The sequence below is a fragment of the Leucoraja erinacea genome, chromosome 3 (genome assembly GCF_028641065.1).
Source record: "Leucoraja erinacea ecotype New England chromosome 3, Leri_hhj_1, whole genome shotgun sequence".
Lineage (NCBI taxonomy): Eukaryota > Metazoa > Chordata > Chondrichthyes > Rajiformes > Rajidae > Leucoraja > Leucoraja erinaceus.
The window spans coordinates 8,202,280-8,229,493 of NC_073379.1; the positions used below are offsets into that span (position 1 = coordinate 8,202,280).

The following is a 27,214-nucleotide window of genomic DNA, read 5'->3' on the forward strand; positions in this document are numbered from 1 at the left end:
TGGACAATTTTACATTTTTATCGTCAATTAATCAAGCCAATTAACCCACAAACCTGAATGGCGGTGCTGTCTAGAAGGGCCGAATGGCCCACTCCTGCACCTATTGTCTATGTGTTTGTGTATCTATGTATCTCCTTGAGTTGATGTGTAGGACTAGGAGTCGGGCCGGAACTTGCACCCGCGGCCCACGGGGGGACGTTAAAGGCCGCGGCAGCGTCCGGAAGGGAACAAAGAGGCGGACCTGGCGGCTGCCTGGCAACGGTGTCCATGGGAACGGGTGTGGGTGCATCATCTGAAAGGCGGGTCGGGTCGGGTCGGGTCGGGCCGGGCGGCGGCGGCGGCTCCAGTGCCCCAGGCGCGGCCCCTCCAGCAGCACCGACTCACTGCATGCATCAGGGGGCCCCGAACCACCACTGCTGCAGCCTCCGCCTCAGCCTCAGCCTCAGCACGGACAACGACGATGTGGTGAGGCTGCTTCACGCTGACACTGACTGACTGACTGAGGGAGAGAGGGAGGGAGGGAGGAGGCGGATACCACAGTGTGTTGTCCATGGGTATGGATCGGACTTGGTCTTGGCATCATGTTCAGCACCGACATGGTGGGCCGAAGGGCCTGTTTCCACACTGTATCACTCAGGGGTGAAGGTGATGAAGCCCCTGGAACACGTTGGTGGAGACAGATACACAGTGGTGTTGAACGTCTTTTCGATGGGCACATGGATATGGAGGGGTATGGATCAGACAGACTAGGTCTTGGCATCATGTTCAGCACGGACAATGTGGGCCCAAGGGCCTGCTCTTGACCTGTACTGTTCTATGTTCACCGCGCATAGATACAATCAGTCCACGCCGGACATATTGGTGGGTGTGGGCAAGTTGGGCCGAAGGGCCTGTTTCCACACTGTATCAATCTGACTCTGTGGGCCCAAGGGCCTGCTCTTGACCTGTACTGTTCTATGTTCGCCACACATAGATACAATCAGTCCAAACACAAATACAATAGACAGCGCCTGTTGTTGTGCTGTACCGGTTGGTCTACGTTTACCATAGATAGTTGGGCCGAAGGGCCTGTTTCCACACTGTATCACTCTATGACTTTATGACATTGTGGGCCGAAGGGCCTGCTCTTGTGCTGTACTGTTCTATGTTCACCACACATAGATACAATCAGTCCAAACTCTAGTACAGTAGACAGCGCCTGTTCTTGTGTTGTGCTGTTCTGTGAAATGTGCGGTGTGGCTGTTTAACACAGGGTGGTGGTGGTGGGTGCTTGGAACATGTTGCCAGGGGTGGTTCTGGTGGAGGAGGCAGATATGATAGTGGTGTTGAATGGCTTTTGAATGGCTTTACTATAGGCACACAGATATGGAGGGATAAGGAGAGTTCTAATGAGACGTGCGGGGTGGTGGTGGATGCCTGGAACACACTGGTGAAGGGGAGATATGATAATGGTGTTGAATGGCTTTTGGATGGGCACATGGATATGCAGGAAATGGAGGGATATGGATCATGTCCACGCAGTTAAGAGTGGGTCCAGGAATCACATTAAGCACAGACATGTGGGCCGAAGGGCCTGATCTTGTCAAAGATAAACACAAAGTGCTTAAGTAACTGTGGATTAGTTTAGTTGAGAGATACAGCGCATAAAACGTGAAATTGGCACAGACATTGTGGGCCAAAGGGCCTGTTCTTGTCAAAGACGCACACAAAGTGCTGGAGTGACTTTGGGCGGCACGGTGGCGCTGGGGTAGAGTTGCAGCCTGACAGCGCCAAAGACCCAGGTTCGATCCTGACTATGGCTGCTGTCTGTACATTGTACATTGTCCCTAGTGTGAGCGGTAATCACTGTTGGCGCGGACGGTGGGCTGAAGGACCTATTTCAGCACTGTATCTCTAAAAATAGGTGGTGGGTGCCTGGAAGATGCTGCCAGGGGTGGAGGCAGAAACAATAGTGGTGTGGAATGGCCTTTGGATGGATGTGCAGGGAATGGAGGAATAACACTTGGTCTTGGCATCATGTTCAGCATAGGCAATGGGGGCCGAAGGGCCTGATCTCGTCAAAGATAAACACTCAGTGCTCAAGTAACTCAGCGGGTCAGGCAACATCTTTGTTTAGTTGAGAGATACAGCACATAAAACGTGAAATTGGTACAGACATTGTGGGCCATGGGGCCTATTCTTGTGCTGTACTGTTGATCTACGAGACATGTGGGGTGGCTGTTTTACACAGAGGGTGGTGATGGGGGCCTGGTTCATGCTGCCAGGGGTGGTGAGGGTGAAGCCAGAGACTATTGTGGCATTGAATGGCTTTTGGATTGGCATTTTCTCCAAAGATGCTGCCTGACCCGCTGAGTTTCTTCAGCTGTTTGCGTCTATCTTCGGTCTTGGCATCATGTTCAGCATAGACATGGTGGGCAGAAGAGCCTGTTCTTGTGCCGTTCTGTTCTATGAAATGTGCGGAGTAAGTTTATTCACACAGAGGACGCTGGTTGCCTGGACGACTGCCAGGGGTGGTGGTTGAAGCAGATATGTTAGTGGCATGTAGAATATTTTTGGAAAGGCACGTGGAAATGCAGGCAATGCAGGAAGGAAGGATATGGATTATGTGCAGGTAGATAAGTGATGGTCTTGGCATCATGTTCAGCATAGACATTGTGGGAAAAGTGGCCTGTCTTGTGCTACGAGATGTGTGAGGCAAGTTTTTTTAACTCGGAGGGTGGTGGGGGCTTGGAACGCACTGCCATGGGTGGTGGTGGGGACAGATACGATAGTGACGTTGACTGGATTTTAGATAGGCACATGGATCTACAGGGAATGGAGGGATATGGATCATATGCAGGCAGAGGAGATTCATTAAGGTCGGCATCATGTTCGGAACGTGCACTTACTCCCGGGTTTTAGACTTGCTGCCTGACCTGCTGAGTTACTCCAGCACTTTGTGTTTATCTTTGACTCAAATCCAAAACTGGCAGCACAAAGCCAAGATTGGTGCCCGTACACAGTGGGGGGGAAAAAAACTCCAGACATTTGCAATCCTTCAGCCATGATCACAATGAATGGCGGTGCTGGCTCGAATGGCCGAATGGCCTTCTCCTGCACCTATTTTCTATGTTTCTATATTTATTTCATCTCTCCAGAGTTCACCATGAGGTTGAGAAACATTACCCCTTTCTCTGCTATTTGGCAATGTTGTTCATCTTTGGACATCAATTCAATTGACATCATCACTGCTGATGCCTGGCACAAGCTGGACAAAATGCAAGGTGCAGGAGGAATTCAGCTGATCAGGAAGCGTCTGTGGAGGGAATCGATAGTCAGATTTCCGCGTTGGGATCCTTGCTCAGGCTGTAACTTGGTTCTGATGCAGGATATTTGACGAACCATAAACGGTTTCTCTGGTCACAGGAGTGACTTGACCTGCTGAAAACGTTAAGCATTGTCTGTTTTTATTTTACATTTCCAGCATCCGCATTTTATTTTACAATTTAGCACAATTAGTTTGTAATTTTACTGCGTTGTAATGAGCTGTTGTCTGTTTACTTGCAGCAACACACTGATCGCACCCTTCATAAATGAATTGGTTTACAGACAGACAGCAAAGGGTGGGGATAATTGGATAATTTTCAAGTTAGCAAACTATAATCAGTGGGGTTACCTGGGGGATCACTGTTGGGGCTTAATTATGTGCAATCCATATTAAAGGCTTAAACAAAGGGACTGGTATAATGTATCCAAATTTCCCGCTGATATGAAAACAAGTGGGAAAGTAAATTATAAAGTGAACATAGTGAAAGGCTTGGATAGAGTGGATGTGGAGAGGATGTTTCCACTTGTGGGAGAGTCTAGGACCAGAGGTTATAGCCTCAGAATAAAAGGAGATGAGGAGAAATTTGTTTACTCCGAGGGTGATGAATGTGTGGAATTCATTGCCACAGACGGCTGTGCAGGCCAAGTCAATGGATATTTTGAAGGCAGTGATACATAGATTCTTAATTAGTATGGGTGTTAGGGGTTATGGGGAGAAGGCAGGAGAATGAGGTTGAGCGGGAGAGTTGGATCAGCCATGATTGAGTGACGGAGTAGACTTGATGGGCCGAATGGCTTAATTCTGCCCCTATCACTTATGAACGTTTGAGCTTATGAACGTAGTCAGTACAATGGGATATACTGGTTACAAGGGAAAAGGCAAAAAGATGTCAGATGCAACAAAATTATGTGAAATGTGTGATTATTCAATTTTGTAGGAAGAATAGAATTGCAGATGGATTTGGAGATTGCTGATACAGAATGATGGTAAATTTACATCGATGGTACATGTAGATTAGCTATTTCATACTAGTCAATTATAGTGCTTGTTAGTAGTGACTCTGCCTAGTATGTGCTTTATATTATCAACTTGCCTACTATAGTTAGTATGAGTAGCAGCTAGGAAATAGAATGTTTGCAGATCCTTGCTGTAAGTAGATTTAATAAACATGAATTGTATCTTTATTTGTGTTCGTGTCACCTCATTACATGGTGTCAGAAGTGGGATTGGACGAGTGGAACCTGCCAAAACGAGCTTTTGGCACCTAGAACGGAGAATACTGATGCGTTGCCTATAATAATAATAATAATGGATGGGATTTATATAGCGCCTTTCTAGATACTCAAGGCGCTTGCCTATCTGAGCAGCAACTTCCTTTATTGTTCGCATTGGGTAATGCGGGCGTTTGATGGCAGTGTTAAGTTCTCTGGGGTTTATGCAGATACGGATCTCCTCCTTGTTTTTCTTTGTTGCGACCACCATGGTGGAAACCCAGTCAGATGGGTCAGTAACTTCAGCAATAACTCCCATGGAGAACATCAGCTTGAGTTCATTGTGTACTCTGTCACACATGGCATGCGGAACACGATGTGCTCTGACCACAGGAGTGACTTTAGGATCGACAACAATGTGGTTTTGATAGGCAACTTTCCAAGCTCGTCGTTAAATAGTTCTTTGTATTGAGAGAGTACCTGTTGAGTGGGCCCGTCAGTGAGAAAGAGTTGGTGGACAGCGCGGCCAAAGTATACCAGGCCTAGATCGTGGCATGCATTGATACCGAGCAAAGTCTCTGAATCCCCTTTAACAATATAAAACTTTAAAGTACGGGTCTGCGTGTCTATGGTGCACTTGCAAAATCAGACGTATACCTGGACCTGCTCAACCTAAGGAACATTGCACAGGATCCCATACTGGGTTCCCCAGCCCAACGACTGATATCTCGCCAAACCCATGCTCCGCTGCCTGTGTCCCAGCAGCTTTTGCAGCCGCAAGTTCGTTCCCCGCCTGCAGTCCAGAAACAACTCCGATTCAAATGTGACACACAGAAACGCTTCTTTGACAAATCCAGCAAGCCACTTCAACCTCTCGCACGTGGACAAGTGGTCCGTCTCCAGACCAACAAGGGCCATGCACGTCTGGGTCACATCTACGGCCCTGCTAAAGAACCGCGCTCTTATCTGGTTGAATCGGACAGAGCCATCTACAGCCGCAACCGTCAACATATCCTTCCGGTGAAGGAGCTGCACCCTGCTACTCCGTATCCAGATGTCCCGCGTTTTGTGTACCCTCCCACGGTCGGTCCCGTGGATCCACTGCCAACTAACTTTTCAACTGCGGCCTCCCCGTGGCATTTGGTGACCAGCTCCCTAGCTCCTCACCCTCCCTGCCTGTCGCATCGCCGGTCGTTTCCCCAATTTACTCCACGGTGAAAGGAGGTGAGGCGGATTCGTACTGCACACGGGCCAGACAGATTTGCAGGCCACCCATTAAATACGGTGATTTTGTGTAATTTTACAAACTTTTCCAAATGTGCTATTATCATTCCATCTATGTTGCTTAGTCACTGATGCTTCTTTTGTTTCTACAAGGAAAGATGTAGATTGTAGATTATAATGCTTGTTAGTAGTGACTCCGCCTAGTATGTGCTTTATATTATCAAGGGCTTGCCCACGCTAGTTAGTATGAGTAGCAGCTAGGAAATGTAATGTCTGCAGATCCTTGCTGTAAGTAGATTTAATAAACGTGTTGTATCTTTCTATGTGTTCGTGTCACCTCATTACAGTACAGAAAATTATTTAGGAGCCATACAGTCTGAAGAAGGGTTTCGGCCCGAAACGTCGCCTATTTCCTTCGCTCCATAGATGCTGCTGCACCCGCTGAGTTTCTCCAGCAATTTTGTGTACCTTCGATCTTCCAGCATCTGCAGTTCCTTCTTGAATACAATATAGGCGTTGAGTTTAGGAGATATTGAGTGAAAACAGGCCCTTCGGCCCACGTTGAGCCCAGCAATCACCTGTACAATTAGAGACAATTTACAGAACCCAATTACCCTACAAACCTGCATGTCTTTGGAATGTTAGAGGAAACCAGAGCACCCAGAGAAACTCCATACAGACAGAGCTGTAGTCAGGATCGAACTCGGGTCTCTGGCGCTACACCACTGTGCTGCCCCTTTATGGAAAAATGGATTTAAATCTGGTGGCGATGCAGTGCATGCAATTCTTTTCTTAGAAGCAATGAGCTGAGCAAATTGATTCCAGCAAGGTCTGAAGAAGGGTCTCGACCTGAAACTTCACCCATTCCTTCTCTCCAGAGATGCTGCCTGTCCCGTTGAGTTACTCCAGCATTTTGTGTCTACCTTCGATTTAAACCAGCATCTGCAGTTCTTTCCTGCATATCCAGCAACAAGCTGATTGTCATATGAGGGAAGATTGAGCACAATATTCTCTGGAGTTTGGAGATATGACTGATGATTTTATTGATACTCATGAGATACTGGAGAGTCTTGGAGCCACTGCAGATGCGGGAATGTTCAATAAAACACAAAGTTTAAAGGTACTCAGCGGGTCAGGCAGCATCCGTGGAGGCAATGGACAAACAATGTTTTGTTCCGGGACCCTTCATGGAGAGTCGCAAAACACCACGTCAATTCTCTTGACAGATGCAGCATTTGTGGAGGGAATTGATAGACGACTTGCACTTTGTGTTTTGTTTTGTTGAATCTTGATGTTTTCGAGTAGATTCTGTGAGGATGTGTCTCTTGGTGGGGGATGGGCGAATAGTGTGGATTCAGAATAGTTTAGTTCATTGTCTTGTGTTCCCAGATACAGTGTAAAGCTTTTTTATTGCGTGCTATCCAGTCAGCGGAAAGTCTATACATGATTACAATCAAGCCGTCCACAGTGGACAAATACAGGATAAAGGGACTAATGTTTAGGGCAAGGTAAAGTAGGATTAAAAATAGTCTGAGGGTCTCCAATGAGGTAGATCAGGAACGCTCTCCAGTTGGTGATGGGATGGTTCAGTTGCCTGATAACAGCTGGGAAGAAACTGTTCCTGAATCTGGAGGTGTCTGTTTTCACTCTTCTGTACCTCTTGTGTCATGGGAGAGGAGGGGAGAGGGTGTCCGGGGTGGAACTGGTCCTTGATTGGGTAGATGGAGTTAATGGAAGGGAGGTTGGTTTGTGTGGTGGTCTGGGCAGCGTCCACAATTCTCTGCAATTGCGAACGGTCTTGCATGGAGCTGTACCCAAACCATGCTGTGATGCATCCCGATAAAATGCTTTCTACGGCGCATCTATGGAAGAGTTGGTGGGAGTTGTTGGAGAAATGCCTAACTTCCTAAGGCTTCTTAGCAAGCAGAGGATTTGGTATACTGAATAAGCAATCAACCCATTTAAGATTGAGATAAGGAGGAATTTCTTCCTTCAGGGGGCTGTGAATCTTTGGAAGCAAGTGAACAGATTCAAAGCTTAGATAAACTAATTACTGGCCATTTTAAAATCAGGATTATAGCAATTAGACAGGAAATTGGACCAGACCAATGTCAGATAATCCCTGATCTTATTGAAAAGTGGAAGAAGCATGAGGATCTGAATGACTTCTTCCACCTTCTATAATTCTATATGTAATTCTTACATATTTCCCATCTGTGAACTAGAAGCTGGAGAAATTGTGTGAGTTTTAAGCCCTGTACCATTCTGGATCCTTAATGCTGTCTTCATTTTATTTCTCACCATCTCACAATGGAAGATAGGATTATCTAAATGTTTGGTGGTGGTGCAGTGCTAAATATATCTGACTAGGATATTATCCAAAGACCCAGGTTCAAATCCCATATGGCAGCTGTGGAATTTAAATACAATTAATGGTTATGAATTTTAAGTAAACTGGTCACTGTGAAGGATTACCGCACAAAATGATCTGATATAGTTCACGACAGGTTAATAGATAAGGCACCCTCATCCAGTCTGGCTGAAATGTGACTCCAGAGCCAGCAAAGTGTTGACTCCGGCGCCCCCAGAAATGTCAAAGCAAGCCACTGGGTTCAATGGCAAGGTTAGATGAACAATAAATGGTCTCCTTGGCAGTGATACCCAGATTATTGAACAGTATAAATTAAAACAGATGTGCTGGATAAAGCATCTTATTGGGATGCATCATAGCTTGCTTTGGGAACAGCTCCATCCAAGATTGCAAGAAATTACAGAGTTGTGGACATACCCCAGACCATTGCATAAAGCATCATCCCTTCCATTGACTCCATCTGCACTTCACACTACCCCGGCAATGCCACCAGCATAAAAATCAAGGACTAGTCTCATCCCCGGTCACTCCATTTTCTTCCCTCTCCCATCAGCCAAGAGGTACAGAAGTGTGAAAGCACACACCTCCAGATTCAGGAACAGTTTCTTCCCAGCTGTTATCAGGCAACTGAATGGTCCTCTCATCAGCTAGAATGCGGTGCTGACCTCCCATCTACCTAAGTTCAGGTAAATCTAAGGTCAGGTAAAAGTGGGACCAATGTGAGAGAAGGATTGGTGGATACCGAATTAAAGGTGTTGTATTTGAATGCACGTAGTATAAGGAACAAAGTAGATGAGCTTCAAGCACAGTTAGAAATTGGTAGGTACGATGTTGTGGGCATTACATAGGTGTGACTGACAGAGGATTGGAGCTGGGAGCTGAATATCCAAGGTTACATGTCCTATTGAAAAGACAGACAGGTGGGCAGAGGGAGTGGGGTAGCTCTGCTGCTAAGGAATGAAATTTGATCCTTAGCAAGCGGTGACATAGGATCAGAAAAAGTAGAGTCCTTGTGGGTAGAGCTAAGAAATTGAAGGTAAAAAGACCCTGGTGGGAGTTATTTACAGGCCCCCAAACAGTAGCCAGGATATAGGGTACAAATTACATCAGGAAATACAATCGGCATGTAAGAAAGGCAATGTCACAGTGGTCATGGGGGATTTCAATATGCAGGTAGACTGGGAAAATCAGGTTGGTACTGGACCCCAAGAGAGGGACTTTGTATCCTTCCTACAAGATGGTTTCTTAGAGCAGCTGCTCCAGGGAAAGGGCAATTCTGGATTAGTGTTGTGTAATGAACCGGATTTGATTTGGGAGCTGTAGATAAAGGAACCACTAGGAGGCAAAAAAATCATAATATAAGATTCAACCTGCAATTTGGGAGGCAGAAGATGATGTTGGATGTGTCGGTATTGCAGCTGAGCAAAGGTGACTACAGAGGCATGAAGGAAGAGCTGGCTAAAGTTGATTGGAAATGAACCCTAGCAGGAATGACAGTGGAACAGCAATGGCAGGAATTTCAGGAATAATTCTGAAGATGCAGGATCTTTTCATTCCAAAGAGGAAGAAAGGTTCTAGGGGGAGAAAGAGGCGACCATGGCTGACGAGGGAAGTCAAAGATAGCATTAAACTAAAAGAGAAGATATAACATGGTAAAGATTAGTGGAAAGCCAGAGAATTGGGAAGCTTTAAAAAAAAAAACCAGCAGAAGACAATATGGGGAGAAAAGATGACGTGAAAGTAAGTTAGCCAATATATCAACGAGGATAGCAAATGTTTCTTCAGATATATGAAGAGTAAGAAAGAGGCAAGAGTAAGCATTTATTTCAAGAGGGCTAAAACTTTTTCACCCAGGCTAACGAGGAAAAACTTTTCCACCCAGAGAGTTGCGAATCTGTGGAATTATCTGCTACAGAAGTTTAGAAGGATGAGGGGGATCTTATAGAAACATATAAAATTATAACTGGACTGGACAAGCTAGATGCAGGAAAAATGTCCAGAACCAGGGGCCACAGTCTTAGAATAAAGGGGAGGCCATTTAAGACTGTGAGAAAAAACGTTTTCACCCAGCGAGTTGTGAATTTGTGGAATTCCCTGCCACAGAGGGCAGTGGAGGCCAATTCATTGGATGTTTTCAAGAGACAGATAGATATAGCTCTTGGGGCTAATGGAATCAAGGGATATGGGGAGAAAGCAGGAACGGGTTACAAGGATGTAATGATGATGTTTTATAAAGCGCTGGTCAGACCACATTTTGGAGTATTGTGAGCAATTTTGGGCCCCCTATCAGAGGAAGGAGAGGGTCCAGAGGACGTTTACGAGAATGATCCTAGGAATGATTGGGTTAACATATGATGAGCGTTTGACATATCTGGGCCTGTACTCATTGGAGTTCAGAAGGATGAGTTGGGACCTAATTGAAACTTACCAAATAGTGAAAGGCCTTGATAGAGTGGATGTGGAAAGGATGTTTAAACTAGTGTCACATGTACCTAGAACCTAGTACGTAGAACTTTTTTGCATACAATTCAGTAAAAAGGTTATCATACATTTGTTTAGTTTATTGTCACATGGCCCGAGGTACAGTGAAAAGCTGTTTTGCTCTGTGCTATCCAGTCAGCAGAAAGACTACACATGATTACATTCAAGCTTTCCAGTATACAGCCACAGGATAAACTAAACACTGCCATCTTGAAGGATTAATTATTTGGACATGCTTGTATTGTTTTCTCTGGAGCATTGGAGCCTGATAGAAATATATAAAAGTATGGGAGGAGCAGGTAAGGTAGGTAAATAGAGTCTTTTTTTCCCAGCATTGGAAAGTCAAATACAAGAAGGCATCGTTTTCAGTTGAGAGTGGGAATGTTTGAAGAAAAATTGTGAAGAAATATTGTTGCACAGAGTGATAGGGGCTGCAATGCACTGCCAAGGGAGGTTAAAGGTCAGGTTAGAGCTAGCCCCACACAGGGTAGCGATTCCTAGCCTTTTCCTCGCCAACGTGCGCTCACTGGCAAACAAAATGGACGAACTCCGGCTAAGGATCACCTCCCACAACTGGATCAAAGACTGCAACATCCTGATCTTCACAGAAACTTGGCTCAACACTGACGTTCCTGATAGCGCCATCCAGCTAACAGGGCGTCATTTACTCCGAGCGGACAGGACATCAGACTACGGTAAGACCAGAGGTGGGGATCTGTGCATTTATGTAAATAAAGCATGGTGCACGGACTCCACCATCATCGAGAGTCACTGCTCAGCTAACCTTGAGTTCCTCTTGGTTAGATGCAGACCGTTCTATCTGCCCAGAGAGTTCACCTCCACTGTTCACCTCACGCCTATATCCCTCCTGATGCTAATGCCAAGCTTGCAATGAAAGAGCTGCATACTGCCATTAGCAAACAACAGACGAACAACCCCGAGGCAGCCTTCATTGTTGCGGGTGACTTCAATCACTCTAACCTGAAGATTGTACTACCCAAATTCCACCAACATGTCTCCTTCCCCACTAGAGTAGACAATACACTGGACAAAGTCTACACCAACATGGCTGAAGTTTACAAAGCTATCCCCCTCCCCCACCTTGGTCAGTCTGATCACGTCTCATTGTTCCTGCTCCCTAAGTACTCCCCACTCATCAGACGGGTTAAACCAACTGTGAGGACAGTTAAAGTCTGGTCAGAGGAAGCGGACCACACTTCAGCAGTGTTTTGGAAACACTGACTGGAAGGCGTTTGCAGCCCAGGCCACCCTTGACTCTCACACGGACATTGATTCCTACACATCCTCTATTCTGGACTTCATAAACTCCACCATCAATAGTGTCACCTCCCTCAAACAGGTGACCATATTCCCGAATCAGAAGCCATGGATGAACGGCGAGGTCAGGCTACTGCTGAAAGCACGGGACACCGCTTTCAGGTCAGGCGATGCTCGAGCCTACAGTTCATCCAGGGCTAACCTGAAGAGGTGCATCAAGAAGGCCAAGCACTGCCATAAGGTCAGGATTGAGGAGCATTTCAAAAACAACTCCGACCCCCGACGCATGTGGCAAGGCATCCAGGCCATCACGGACTACAGACCCTCCAACATCACCCCCACATCCAGCGACGCCTCCTTCCTTGAGGAGCTTAATCACTTCTATGGCCGCTTCGACAGGGACAATCTAGAGACAGCCATCAAGGCCGTGCTCCCTGCCGATCACCAACCCCTCACACTCACCCCCTACGACTTATACGTGGCACTGAGTAGGACTAATGCACGTAAGGCTGCTGGCCCTGACGGCATCCCCGGGCGCGTGCTCAGGGCCTGTGCTGCGCAGCTGACAGACGTCTGGACTGACATCTTCAACCTGTCACTTGCCCAAGCAGTTGTGCCCACGTGCCTTAAAACCACCTCCATCGTGCCAGTGCCAAAACACTCCACTGCGGCAAGCCTCAACGACTTCCGCCCAGTTGCACTTACCCCCATCATCACCAAGTGCTTCGAGAGGCTGGTCCTGGCACACCTCAAAAGCTGCCTACCCCCCACACTGGATCCCTATCAGTTTGCCTACCGCAAGAACAGGAGTACGGAGGATGCCATCTCAACGGCACTTCACTCCGCCCTCTCCCACCTCGACAACAGAGACACTTACGTAAGAATGCTGTTCATCGATTACAGCTCAGCATTCAACAAATGCCATCAAAACTGATCACCAAACTCGGTAACCTGGGCATCGATCCCTCCCTCTGCAACTGGATACTGGACTTTCTAACCAACAGACCATAGTCTGTTAGGTTAGACAAGCACACCTCTTCAACCCTCACCTTGAACAGGGCTGTGTGCTGAGCCCCCTCCTCTACTCCCTCTTTACCTACGACTGCACACCTGTACATGGTACTAACACCATCATCAAGTATGCAGATGATACAACGGTGATTGGCCTCATCAGCAACAACGATGAGTCGGCCTACAGGGAGGAGGTCCAGCACTTAGCAGCATGGTGCGCTGACAACAACCTGGCCCTTAACTCCAAGAAGACCAAGGAGCTCATTGTAGACTTCAGGAAGTCCAGAGGCAGCACGCACACCCCCATCCACATTAACGGGACGGAGGTGGAACGTGTTTCTAGCTTCAGGTTCCTGGGTGTTAACATCTCCGATGACCTCTCTTGGACCCACAATACCTCAACTCTGATCAAGAAGGCTCACCAGCGTCTTTTCTCCTGAGGAGACTGAAGAAGGTCCATCTGTCCCCTCAGATCCTGGTGAACTTCTACCGCTGCACCATCGAGAGCATCCTCACCAACTGTATCACAGTATGGTATGGCAACTGCTCTGTCTTTGACCGGAAGGCATTGCAGAGGGTGATGAAAATTGCCCAACGCATCACCGGTTCCTCGCTCCCCTCCATTGAGTCTGTCCAAAGCAAGCGTTGTCTGCGGAGGGCGCTCACCATCGCCAAGGACTGCTATCACCCCAACCATGGACTGTTTACCCTCCTACCATCCGGGAGGCGCTACAGGTCTCTCCGTTGCCAGACCAGCAGGTCCAGGAACAGCTTCTTCCCGGCGGCTGTCACTCTACTAAACAACGTACCTCGGTGACTGCCAATCACCCCCCTCCCCGGACACTCCTCCCACAGGAAAAACACTATGTCTGTATATATGCTAATGTAAATATTTATTAAAATCATATGCTATGTCGCTCTTCCAGGGAGATGCTAAATGCATTTTGTTGTCTCTGTACTGTACACTGACAATGACAATTAAAGTTGAATCTGAATCTGAATCTGAATCTAATCTGAATCTGAAGAAAACAGGTGCAGAACGCGGAATACGACAGCACAAGAACAGGCCCATCAACCCATACTGTGTCAAAAATCATGCCAAGACCAAGACCAGTATGATAGCAATGAGTATGATACCAGCATGAGGCATTTCTACAAGCACATGAACAGATAATGCACGAAGGTATATAGACCGTGTGCACAGCAGATGGGATTAATATAAATTGACATTATAATCGATGTTCCATGTTTATTCTCCCGCACTCTTTCTCTGGGACAATATACTTGTTGTAATCTGGAGTTCTGAAATTATAGATGATTTATCCAATAGAGTACCCAGGGGTTGTGGCGCCTTTAGCATGAAGAATGGCAGAAATGTACATGAATGGGTTCACAAACTGCATTCTTCCTTCCACTTCTCTGGGTATAGATCTTGCTGTACCAGATTCAAGCAACAAAATTGGGTGAAATGGACGTGTCCACTGTCCACAAACCCTGTGACAGACAGCAAAGAGCAGCTCTCTGCTTCTCTATCAAGTTTGTTCAGGATCTCCAATATTTCTGCATTTACGTGACATTTTTAAAAATGAAATAAATATTTAATGTTTTTTATTATAGTAACGTGTACCGAGGTACAGTGAAAAGCTTTATTGTTGCATGCTCTTCAGTCAGCGAAAAGACAATACATGATTACAATCAGATACAGGATAAAGGAAATATTGTTTAGTGCAAGATAATGTCCAATTAAAAATAGCGAAGGAAAGAACTGTCGATACTGGTTTACACCAAAGATAGACACAAAATGCTGGAGTAACTCAGCGGGACAGGCAGCTCCTCCTGTCTCGCTGAGCTCCTCCAGCATTTTGTGTGAAGTTCTCCAATGAGGTAGATGGTAGGTAATGCCCCTGTCCCACTTAGGAAACCTGAACGGAAACCTCTGGAGACTTTGCCCCCCACCCAAGGTTTCCATGCGGTTCTCGGACGTTTTTGTCAGTCTCCCTAATGGTCGAAAGTGGTTTTCGCTTCTTCTATGTTCCGGCGATTATTTAAAAAAATTCAAAGCCAGCCGCGACTAAAAATAGGTTGCTGTTTTAAAAATCGGTAATTTTTTAGTCGAGGCCGGTTGCGATGCTAGATGAAGGTGGTTGCCGGAGGTTGCAGGTAGTGGATGGTAAGACCTTCCACCACCTCAAAACCTCTGACAACCACCTTCAATTAGCATCGCAACCGGCTTCGACTAAAAAATTACCGATTTTTAAAACGGCAACCTATTTTTAGTTGCGGCCGATTTTGAATTTTTTGAAATAATCGCCGGATCATAGAAGAAGCGGAAACCACTTTCGACCATTAGGGAGACTGACAAAAACCTCCGGGAACCGCACGGAAACCTAGGGTGGGGGGCAAAGTCTCCAGAGGTTTCCGTTCAGGTTTCCTAAGTGGGACAGGGACATTATTTTAGGACCACTCTCTAGTTGATGATAGATGGTTCAGTTGCCTGATAACAGCTGGGAAGAAAATGTACCTGAATCTAGAGATATGCATTTTCAAACCTCTGTATCTCTTGCCTGATGGGAGAAGAGAGAAGAGGGAGTGTGCAGCGTGAATTTGTCCTTGGTTATGCTGCCAGCCTTGCCGAGGCAGCATGCGGTGTAGATGGAGTCAATGGAAGGGAGGTCGGTAGAAACATTTATGATGGTCTGGGCTAAATATATCAACATTTGTTGATGGTGGATGTTAATTTGTGTTTATTGTTGTTTATTATTGTATTCTTGTATGTATGACTGCAGGCACGAAATTTCGTTCAGACCATAAGGCCTGAATGACAATAAAGGAATTCAATTCAATTAAAAAAAAAAACAAAAAAAAACCATTTAAAATATTGAACAAAATAGCATTTAAAAAAAAATGTGACATTCTCTTGGGCTTACAATCCAAATTTAAATAAATGTGGTTTTATTTATTCAAGAAGCAGAGGGCTGATTTTCCCAGCAAAAACGTTGAGGAGTTACAGCAAGGTCGTGTTCTACCATTGGATATGATAGAGAATTTATCCCTTGTGGCTCTTGTGGCTAAGGGGATCAGAGGGTATGGAGAGAAGGCAGGTACTGGATACTGAGTTGGATGATCAGCCATGATCATATTGAATGGCGGTGCAGGCTCAAAGGGCCGAATGGCCTACTCCTGCACCTAATTTCTATGTTTCTATGTTTCTATTGGCACAATGCAACTACACATTGCCTGCGTTTGCTCATACGCCCTGGGTATCTGCATTCACTGAATGTTGCACAGATGCTGAGAAATGCTGGCCAACCTGGATAATTCCATCAATACCTTGCAGCCTTCTCAGGCAAACATAGAATAGGGCATGGCTCTGTGTGAACAAGTGATGGACACAAAGCGCTGGAGTAATTCAGCAGGTCAGGTAGCATCTTTGGAGAGAAAGGATACCATCCCAACCCGAAATGTCACCCAGAGATGCTGCCTTACCCACTGAGTTACTCCAGCACTCTGTGTCTATATTTGGTATAAGTTGCAGTTTAGAACATAGAAACATAGAAATTAGGTGCAGGAGTAGGCCATTCGGCCCTTCGAGCCTGCACCGCCATTCAATATGATCATGGCTGATCATCCAACTCAGTATCCCGTACCTGCCTTCTCTCCATACCCCCTGATCCCCTTAGCCACAAGGGCCACATCTAACTCCCTCTTAAATATAGCCAATGAAGTGGCCTCAACTACCCTCTGTGGCAGAGAGTTCCAGAGATTCACCACTCTCTGCGTGAAAAACGTTCTTCTCATCTCGGTTTTAAAGGATTTCCCCTTTATCCTTAAGCTGTGACCCCTTGTCCTGGACTTCCCTAACATCGGGAACAATCTTCCTGCATCTAGCCTGTCCAACCCCTTAAGAATTTTGTAAGTTTCTATAAGATCCCCTCTCAATCTTCTAAATTCTAGAGAGTATAAACCAAGTCTATCCAGTCTTTCTTCACAAGACAGTCCTGACATCCCAGGAATCAGTCTGGTGAACCGTCTCTGCACTCCCTCTATGGCAATAATGTCCTTCCTCAGATTTGGAGACCAAAACTGTACGCAATACTCCAGGTGTGGTCTCACCAAGACCCTGTACAACTGCAGTAGAACCTCTCTGCTCCTATACTCAAATCCTTTTTGCAATGAAAGCTAACATACCATTCGCTTTCTTTACTGCCTGCTGCACCTGCATGCCTACCTTCAATGACTGGTGTACCATGACACCCAGGTCTCGCTGCATCTCCCCCTTTCCCAATCGGCCACCATTTAGATAATAGTCTGCTTTCCTATTTTTGCCACCAAAATGGATAACCTCACATTTATCCACATTATACTGCATCTGCCAAACATTTGCCCACTCACCCAGCCTATCCAAGTCACCCTGCAGTCTCCTAGCATCCTCCTCACAGCTAACACTGCCCCCCAGCTTAGTGTCATCCGCAAACTTGGAGATATTGCCTTCAATTCCCTCATCCAGATCATTAATATATATTGTAAATAGCTGGGGTCCCAGTACTGAGCCTTGGGGTACCCCACTAGTCACTGCCTGCCATTGTGAAAAGGACCCGTTTACTCCTACTCTTTGCTTCCTGTTTGCCAGCCAGTTCTCTATCCACATCAATACTGAACCCCCAATGCCTTGTGCTTTAAGTTTGTATACTAATTTTTTATATGGGACCTTGTCGAAAGCCTTCTGGAAGTCCAGATACACCACATCCACTGGTTCTCCCCTATCCACGCTACTAGTTACATCCTCGAAAAATTCTATAAGATTCGTCAGACATGATTTACCTTTCGTAAATCCATGCTGACTTTGTCCAATGATTTCACCACTTTCCAAATGTGCTGCTATCCCATCTTTAATAACTGACTCTAGCAGTTTCCCCACTACCGATGTTAGACTAACTGGTCTGTAATTCCCCATTTTCTCTCTCCCTCCCTTCTTAAAAAGTGGGGTTACGTTTGCTACCCGCCAATCTTCAGGAACTACTCCAGAATCTAAAGAGTTTTGAAAGATTATTACTAATGCATCCACTATTTCTGGAGCTACTTCCTTAAGTACTCTGGGATGCAGCCTATCTGGCCCTGGGGATTTATCGGCCTTTAATCCATTCAATTTACCCAACACCACTTCCCGGCTAACCTGGATTTCACTCAATTCCTCCAACTCAGAGTTTGCCATCTGCAGTTCCTTCTTTAGGTTAGTTTAGTTTATTGTCACGTGTGCAGTGAAAAGCTTTTTGTCGCGTACTGTCCAGTAGCAGAAAGACAGTACATGATTACAATCGAGCCATTTACAGTGTGTAGATACATGATCGGGGAATAATGTTTAGTGCAAGGTCAAGCCAGTAAAGTCTGATCAAGGATAGTCCGAGGGTCACCAAAGAGGTTGATAGCAGTTCAGCACTGCTCTCTGGTTGTGGTAGGGTGATTCAGTTGCCTGATAACGGCTGGGAAGAAACTGTCCCTGAATCTGGAGGTGTGTGTTGTACGATACAATAGAACTTTTTTTTATCCCAGAAGGGAAAAATGGTCTGCCTCAAATGTACAACACAACAGATACATTAAACATGAAATTAAAGTGACGAGTAGAAAATCCAGGATTGGGGAGGTGCAACGATTGGGTGGAGGGGTGGGGTGTGGGTGGGGGGCTGTGGTAGGGGGAAGGGGGGGAACGGGGAACGGGTGTCAGTTTACCCCACGACATAATTGGAAGGAATTGTACAGCTTGATAGCCACGGGCAAGAAGGATCTCCTGTGGCGTTCTGTGCTGCATCCTGGTGGAACCAGTCTGTTGCTGGAAGTGCTCCTCAGGTTGACCAGTGTGTCATGGAGGGTGTGAGCTGTATTGTCCAGGATGCTCCGCAGTTTATGGAGCATCCTCCCCTCCAAAGACCACCTCCACCCCTGGGGCAGAGCCATCCTTCCTGATGAGCTTGTTTTCACACTTCTACACCTTTTGCCCAATGGAAGAGGGGAGAAGAGGGAGTGGCCAGGGTGTGACATGTCCTTGATTATGCTGCTGGCCTTGCCGAGGCAGCGTGGGATGTCAATGGAAGGGAGGTGGGTTTGTGTGATGGTCTGGGCTGTGTTCACATTCTCTTTTTACAAGAGAACAAGTGTTCTTGAATTCCCAACCAATCTTTATCCAGTCGTCATGACTTATCTAAGATTATCTTAGACAAGTCATGACTTTGCCACTTGTGGGACTTATTGTGTTTTAACATTCCCTGCAACACAACTGTGGCTTTAACTCAAATGTAAAAGGATTTTAAAATGTTTTCTGACATGCTGAAGTTCAGGAAAGTGTTATACAAATCTTATTTATCTATTTTGATAATGATCTTATGACTTGAAAACTATATGGAATAGATCCTAATGGTTTATGTTTTCTCTGATTATGCCATTGTCAGGTTGTATGATCAGCTACTGGTTGTTCAAATCGGTCAAACATTATCTTCCTAGTTAAACACATCCGTACTGTATGGAAACCGAAAGCAAAAACCATCCTCAGTAAGTCAGAAGCACCAAGGCTGGGTAGCTAATGTAAACCCTTCAAGTCTTGTCTTGTTTCTTCTCCTTAATTTTACGTTTTATTGAGTATATGATCTACGCATTAATATCTACGCACAACGTTAATGTATCGGGAATATTTCTCATAACATAAAAAACAAATTGGTTGTAAGTCTAATGGAAAAAGTATACGTTTATTGTCTCTTGAGGATGCTCACCTGAATGGGTCCCAGTTTACCTAATTCATACTTGGAATATTTAGATAGTGCACCATGTGTTAGATCTCCGATAATTCAGTATGTGAATATTTATTAGTGGTTTGGCATCTGGCTTACCAGGTAATGGTTGCCTCTCCGCTCACTGGGACCCAGTTTCCCTGTTTCCACCCCCTCTCCGCTCACTGGGACCCTGTTTCTGCACCCCCTCTCCGCTCACTGGGACCCAGTTTCTGCGCTCCCTCTCAACTCACTCTGGCCGGGGTTCGTGAGCATCCTGTCCATTGATTAGTACGGGTGTCAGGGGTTATGGGGAGATGACAGGATAATGTGGTTAGAAGGGAAAGACAGATCAGCCATGATTGAATGGCGGAGTAGATTTGATGGGCCGAATGGCCTAATTCTGCTCCTATTCCTTATGACCTTATTCATTGGGGCCCAATTTCTCTTCTCCCCATCCACTCACTGTGACCTTAGTTCCTACTGTCCCTGTCCCTCACTATGACCCCGGTTTCTATGCTCCCTCGTCACCAGCTGTGACCTCGTCTTTTGAGTACCCTCTCCATTCACTGGGATTCACTCACCATGACCCCGGTTCTTGAGCGTCACCCCTCCATTCACTGTCAGCCCAGTTGCAACACTCCCTCTCCACTCCCTGTGACCCAAGTTCCTGCGCTCCCTGTCCATTCACTGTGAACCTGGTTCCCACTCTCCCTCTCCACCCACTGTGACCCCCGCCCCCCCTCCATTCCTGCACTCCATGGCAATGAATTCCATAGATTCGTCACCCTGTGACTAAAGAAATTCCTCTTCATCTCCTTTCTAAAGATACGTCTTTTTATTCTGGGGCCGTGCCCTCCGGTCGTAGACTCTCCCACTCGTGGAAACATCCTCTCCACATCCACTCTCTCCAGGCCTTTCACTCTTGAGTAAGTTTCAATGAGGTCCCCCTCTTTTCCTTCTAAACTCCACCGGGTATCAACCCAGAGCCTTCAAACGCTCATCATATGTTAACCCACTCATTCCTGGTATTATTTTCGTAAACCTCCTCTGGATCCTCTCCAACGACAGCACGTCCTTCCTCAGATATGGGGCCCAAAACTGATCACAATACTGCAAATGTGTTCTGGCCAGCTGTCTCCACTCACTCCACCTCCATGCCATTGTTTAACAGTTAGCAAGACAGGAAATAAATTTCCTTCAAATTATTGAGTTGGTGGCCTATCATGAAGAAGGCAGCGAAGAAATTTAGTTTTGAAATTGCTCCTTGTTACCCCTATTTCACAGCAGTGAAGACCCAATACGATTGATGTGCGAATCATGTCAAAAAGTTAGCTTAAAGAAACTTTAATTACAATTTTTAATGAAAGTCAGTAACTTTATACAGACAAATATTGAGATTTGCAATGAATTTGTATGTTTTAACTAACTTCCATTAAATGTTTTAATGCAAGACGGTTATTGGGAGATGTAGAATGAAATTGTTTATTTAATAGATAATTTTCAACGTGGTAGTAATGAAATAATTTTCAGTTTACAGTCTATAAATCAGAGCAAGTTAAGATGTGAACCATTGCCTCAGAAGAAGAGGAGAAAATGTATTACATTGCAAGAACGTGGAATCAAAAACAATGCTGGCCGGAGTTTAGGTAAATGGTCTTACAGGGTAAAGAGCCATTCTAAAGTAATTACAGGTACACAACCTTTTATATCCGACTTCTCGGATTTCGGAATTTTTCGGGTTTTGGAATGGAAGATTCTTAGCGTAGATTAGGTAGGTAGCGCAGGCGGCTTGAAAAGTCTGGAGCGGCTGCCTCCTCCGCGGAGAATCATTGTAAATCATTGCTTAAATGTTAGTCAGTTAGTTTGGAGGGATTTTATGTGGTGGGGGGGGGGGGGGGGGGGTGAAGGGGGAAACTTTTATTCTTAGTCCCCTACCTGGTCGGAGAGGCGGGGAGCGGGCAATGCCTTACCGGGTCGCCGTGCAGTAAGCTCCGGAGCGCTGTGGCCGCCGACTCCCAACATCGCGGAGCTGGGGCTGCGGGCGTCCGGCCGCGGGCGGCGCCGGGTGTAGCTCCGACCCCGGCAACTCTACCCCTGGCTGCGCGGCGCTCCAAATCCAGCGCCGCCCGCGGCCGGATATGACAGTCCCACCATCCCAGGGATCAATCTCGTGAACCTACGCTGCACTGCCCCAATCACAAGGATGTCCTTCCTCAAATTAGGGGACTAAAACTGTACACAATACTACAATTTTGAAGGAATTAATTCATATTTTTGTGCTTTATGCTCAGCTTCAAGCTTCAAACATGTCACCGAGGTGAGAAAGGCTGATGTCTTCCTCAGGAAAAAGATCAGAGATGGAGATTTGCAAGCAAACTTTCTATTAGGTCAACTCTACTTTGAAGAGGTGAGGTAATAGTTCATATATTTAGCGATAAAGAAGCTCCAGGAAATGGTGTATTTTAGCAGTGAAGTTATTCAATAATCTGTAATTTTAATTTGATCATTTACATAGACATAACTTGTATTGTGCACCATTGATTTATTATTTTTAATCATGAGTTTATGTTCAAAGGTTCTAGAAGCAGAATTAGACCTTTCGGGCCATCAAGTCTACTCCGTCATTCAATCATGGCTGATCTATCATTCCCTCTCAACCCCATTCTCCTGCCTTTTCCCCAAAACCACCGACGCCCGTGCCAATCAAGAATCTGCCAATTTCCGACTTGGCCTGCAGAGCCGTCTGTGGCGATGAATTCCACAGATTCACCACCCTCTGACTAAAGAAATTTCTCCTCTTCTCCTTTCTTAAGGTACACCCTTTTATTCTGAGGCTATGACCTCTGGCCCTAGACCCTTACTAGTGGAAACATCCTCTCCACATCCACTCTCTCCAGAGATGTGGTCTGTCCTGCTGAGTGTATATATATATATATATATATATATATATATATATATATATACTCAGCAGGACAGTCAGCATCTCTGGAGAGAAGGAATGGGTGATATTTTGGGTCGAGTCCCTTCTTCAGACTGGTGATATAGTAATACACTACATAGATATATTAGTATATACTGAAATCTCAATCTCACATTAGTCAGTACTATACATCTTACAATATTAATAGACATTATCATATTCAATGACCAAATTAAGAACTCTCTTATTTGGCTTTGTGTGCCTCCAGGGATGCTATGAAACAGCTCTGGAAGAGTTCAACAATATTAAAGACTGCGACTTCCAAGCTCTCTATCAGCTTGGTGTGATGTATTACGATGGACTAGGCACCAAGGCGGACCCTGTGAGTAGAAAAACTCATTGCCTGCAATGAGTGGGTACGGCAGCATCTATGGAGCGAAGGAAATAGGCAACGTTTCGGGCCGAAACCCTTCTGATTCCAAGGAAGTCTGAAGAAGGGTTTCAGTCCAGAACGTTGCCTATTTCCTTCGCTCCATAATGTTGCCGTACCCGCTGAGTTGCTCCAGCTCTTTTGTCTACCTTCGATTTTCCAGCACCTGCAGTTCCTTCTTAAAATTTAAAGGTAACTGGTTATAGCTATAACATACTGAGTTACGCGAAATGGCTACTACAGTAAGTAACAAAGGCTAGAGATGAAAATGAGACATTCACAGTGTACAGATACATAATGGAATAATGTTTAATGTGAGTTAAAGCCAGTAAAGTCTGATCAGATATAGTCCGAGGGTCCCCAATGAGGTAGTTCAGGATTGGTTTCTGGTTGTGGTAGAATGATTCAGTTGCCTGATAACAGCTGGGAAGAAACTGAATCTGGAGGTGTGCGTTTTCACACTTCTATACCTTTTGCCAGAGGGGAGAAGAGGGAGTGGCCCGGGTGCGACTCCTCCGTGATTATGCTGCTGGCTATGCCGAGGCAGCGGAGTCAATTTTCAAATATGTTACAAAAGCTACAAAACAAAAAAAGTAACGGAAAATCGAATGCTTTTTTTTTCCAATTCAATTCAATTCAATTCAATTCAATTCAATTCAATTCAACTTTAATGTCATCGCACAAATACAAGTATCAGTACAACGAAATGCAGTTTTGCGTCAGTCCGTAGTAGTTGTACATAAAGAGAAAAAAAACAAGAAAAAAATAGAAAGAGAGAAGATACAGAATAATCAGGAAATACAGAATGATTAAACAAAGGGGGACGGAGGGACCAGAGAAATCTATCGTCGGGACTCCGAGTTCAGCAGTGTCATTGTGTTGTTATAGAAGCTTTTCCTCATCCTGCTGGTACGTGACCTGAGGCTCCTGTACCGCCTCCCTGATGGGAGGAGGGCAAACAGTCCATGGTTGGGGTGTGAGGGGTCTTTGATGATCTTCCCAGCCCGTCTCAGACACCGTTTTTGGTGGAGGGCATCCATGGCAGGGAGCGGGACACCGATGATGTGCTGCGCGGTTTTCACCACCCGTTGTAGTGCTTTCCTGTCCGCAGCAGTGCAGCTGCTGTACCATACCGTGAAGCAGGTGGTCAGGATACCCTCTATGGTACAGCGGTAAAAGTTGGTCAGGATCTGGGGGGACAGGTGGGCTTTCTTGAGCCTCCTAAGGAAGTAAAGGCGCTGCTGTGCCTTTTTGATCAGCTTGGAGGTGTTGAGGGACCAGGACAAGTCCTCCGAGATATGCACTCCGAGGAATTTATAGCTGGAGACGCGCTCCACCTCAGTCCCGTTGATATGGATGGCGGTATGACTGCCTCCTCTGGTCTGCCTGAAGTCGACAATAATCTCCTTCGTCTTTTTGGAGTTGAGGATGAGGTTATTGTCGGCACACCAGGTGGTCAGGTGCTGGATCTCATCCCTGTAGGCTGACTCATCGTTGTCGCTGATCAGTCCTACTACCATGGTATCGTCAGCAAACTTAATAATGGCGTTGGATGACTTTGGGATGCAGTCGTGGGGTGAAGAGGGAGTAGAGGAGAGGGCTGAGCACACAGCCTTGTAGCACGCCGGTGTTCAGTGTTATAGTGAGGAGGTGAGGTTATTGACCCTAACAGACTGTGGTCTGTTAGTGAGGAAGTCCAATGTCCAGTTGCAGAGGGAGGTGGAGATGCCAAGTCCACTGAGTTTGGTGATCAAGCTGGCTGGGATGACGGTGTTAAAGGCAGAGCTGAAATCAATGAACAGCAGCCTGATGTAGGAGTTGTTGTAGTCCAGGTGGGTCAGGGCAGAGTGTAGGGCCGCCGATATGGCGTCCTCTGTAGACCTGTTGGTCCGGTAGGCAAACTGATGGGGGTCCAGTGTGGGGGGGAGGCAGGCTTTGAGGTGAGCCAAGAACAAAGCCACAATCTTTCCATATTTTAACAAGATCCAATGACGTGATTTATTTTCCTTCCAGGCTCTAGGTGTGGAATATATGAATCGAATCATAAACACCGATGATCCGAAAGCAAGCCATTTGAAATTTGCTGCGTATTACAACCTGGGCATTGCTTCCCTTGAGGGATTTGGAATGCAGCAGTCTGATTCAGAAGCAGAAAGGTGAGCAAGGTGTCGGAACAAACTGCAGATGCTACTTTAAACTGAAGATAGACACAAGAAGCTGGAATAACTCAGCAGGTCAGGCAGCATCTTTGGAGAGTGGGAATGGGTGACGTTTCGGGTCGAGACCCATCTTCAGACTACAATGTGCTGCTTTTGTAACAACTGGTAGATTCAGCCTGCTCCGATGCACGTTTTAACATTTGTTTTGCTTTGTACAGACTGTGGATCCTTGCTGCAGATGATGGGAACCCTAAAGCAAGTGTGAAAGCCCAAACTACTCTGGGCATGTTCTACTGCAGGGCAGAGACTAAAAACCTGCAAAAGGTAAAAAAGAAAAAAGATGCTGCAATCTCTGTATCAAATATGCACTGTATCTTGTATTAACAATTGCACAATAGACAATAGGTGCAGGAGTAGGCCATTCGACCCTTTGAGCCAGCACCACCATTCACTGTGATCATGGCTGATCATCCACAATCAGTACCCTGTTCTGGCCTTCTCCCCATATCCCCTGACTCCGCTATCTTTAAGAGCCTTATCTAGCTCTCTCTTGAAAGTATCCAGAGAACCAGCCTCCACCACCCTCTGAGGCAGAGAATTCCACAGACTCACAACTCTCTGTGTGAAAAAGTGTTTCCTCGTCTCCGTTCTAAATGGCTTACCCCTGGTTCTTAAACTGTGACCCCAGGTTCTGGACTTCCCCAAGTACCTTTAAGTACTGAGTTTAAAGATGCTTGAAACGATGATTGCACATTTATAAAGGCATAGTGATACAGTGTGGAAACAGGCCCTTTGGGTTGTCAAGCTGGAAACGGTGCAGAGAAGATTTACAAGGATGTTACCAGGAATCGAGGACCTGAGCTGTAGGGAGAGGTCAAGCAGGCTAGGACTGTATTCCTTGGGGTGCAGGAGTTTGAGGACTGATCATATAGAGGTGTACAAAATCATGAGAAGAATAGATCAGGTAGACGCACTGAGTCTCTTGCCCAGAGTTGAGGAATCGAGAACCAGAGGGCATAGGTTTAAGGTGAAGGGGGTAAGATTTAATAGGAATCTGAGGCGTAGCTTTTTCACACAAAGGGTGGTAAATGTATGGAACGATCTGCCAGAGGAGGTAGTTGAGGCAGAGACTATCCCAACGTTCAAGAAGCAGTGAGACAGGTACATGGATAGGACAGGTTTAGAGGGATATGGGTCAAACACAGGCAGGTGGGACTAGTGTAGATGGGACATGTGGGTTGGTGTGGGCAAGTTGGGCTGAAGGGCCTGTTTCCATGCTGTATTTACTCTATTTACTTCTGGGAACTTGAAGCTCTTGACCATCTCCCCTTCGGCACCATTGATGCTGACTGGGGTGTGTATACCACCTCGATTCCCAAGGTCAACAACAAGGTCGTTGTCATTGTTCCAGTTCCCACCCACTACAATCGTGCCATCTGCAAACTGGTAAATGGAGTTGGAACACGATGTGGTGGCAGGCAGTCGTTAATGTTTAGGGACTGCAGTAAGGGTGTAAGAAAGAACTGCAGATGCTGGTTTAAATTGAAGGTAGAAACAAAATGCTGGAGTAACTCAGTGGGTGAGGCAGCATCTCTGGAGAGAAGGAATGGGGGTTGTTTCAGGTCGAGACTTTTTCAGACTGATGTCAGGGCAGTGGCTGGGACAAAGATAGAATGTAATCGGAGACAGTAAGACTTGCGGGAGAACTGGGCAGGGGGAGGGGATGGAGAGGGATAGCAAGGGCTATCTGAAGTTAGAGAAGTCAATGTTCATGCCGCTGGGGTGTAAATTACCCAAGCAAAATATGAGGTGCTGCTCCTCCAATTTGCACTGGGCCCCACTCTGACAATGGAGGAGGCCCAGGACAGAAAGGTCAGATTGGGAATGGGAGGGAGAGTTGAAGGGTTGAGCCACCGGGAGATCAGGTAGGTTAAGACGGACTGAACGGAGGTGTTCAGCGAAACGATCGCCGAACCTGCGCTTGGTCTCGCCGATGTAGAGAAGTTGACACCTGAAACAGTGGATACAGTAGATAAGGTTGGAGGAGGTGCAAGTGAACCT

At 46.1% G+C, this 27,214-nt stretch overlaps 1 protein-coding gene across 1 annotated transcript in view; it reads left to right on the top strand.

Moving 5' to 3' along the window:
* Positions 1-311: 311 nt before the first annotated feature.
* Positions 312-27,214, top strand: part of lrp2bp (LRP2 binding protein) — a 37,603-nt gene continuing 10,700 nt past the window's right edge. The window contains exons 1-7 of the mRNA XM_055632019.1: positions 312-465; positions 19,327-19,426; positions 21,175-21,290; positions 21,936-22,051; positions 22,833-22,946; positions 25,008-25,150; positions 25,372-25,477. Coding sequence (XP_055487994.1) covers positions 19,398-19,426; positions 21,175-21,290; positions 21,936-22,051; positions 22,833-22,946; positions 25,008-25,150; positions 25,372-25,477 — 624 coding nt within the window. The 5' untranslated portion in view covers positions 312-465; positions 19,327-19,397. The remainder of the gene's footprint in view (positions 466-19,326; positions 19,427-21,174; positions 21,291-21,935; positions 22,052-22,832; positions 22,947-25,007; positions 25,151-25,371; positions 25,478-27,214) is intronic.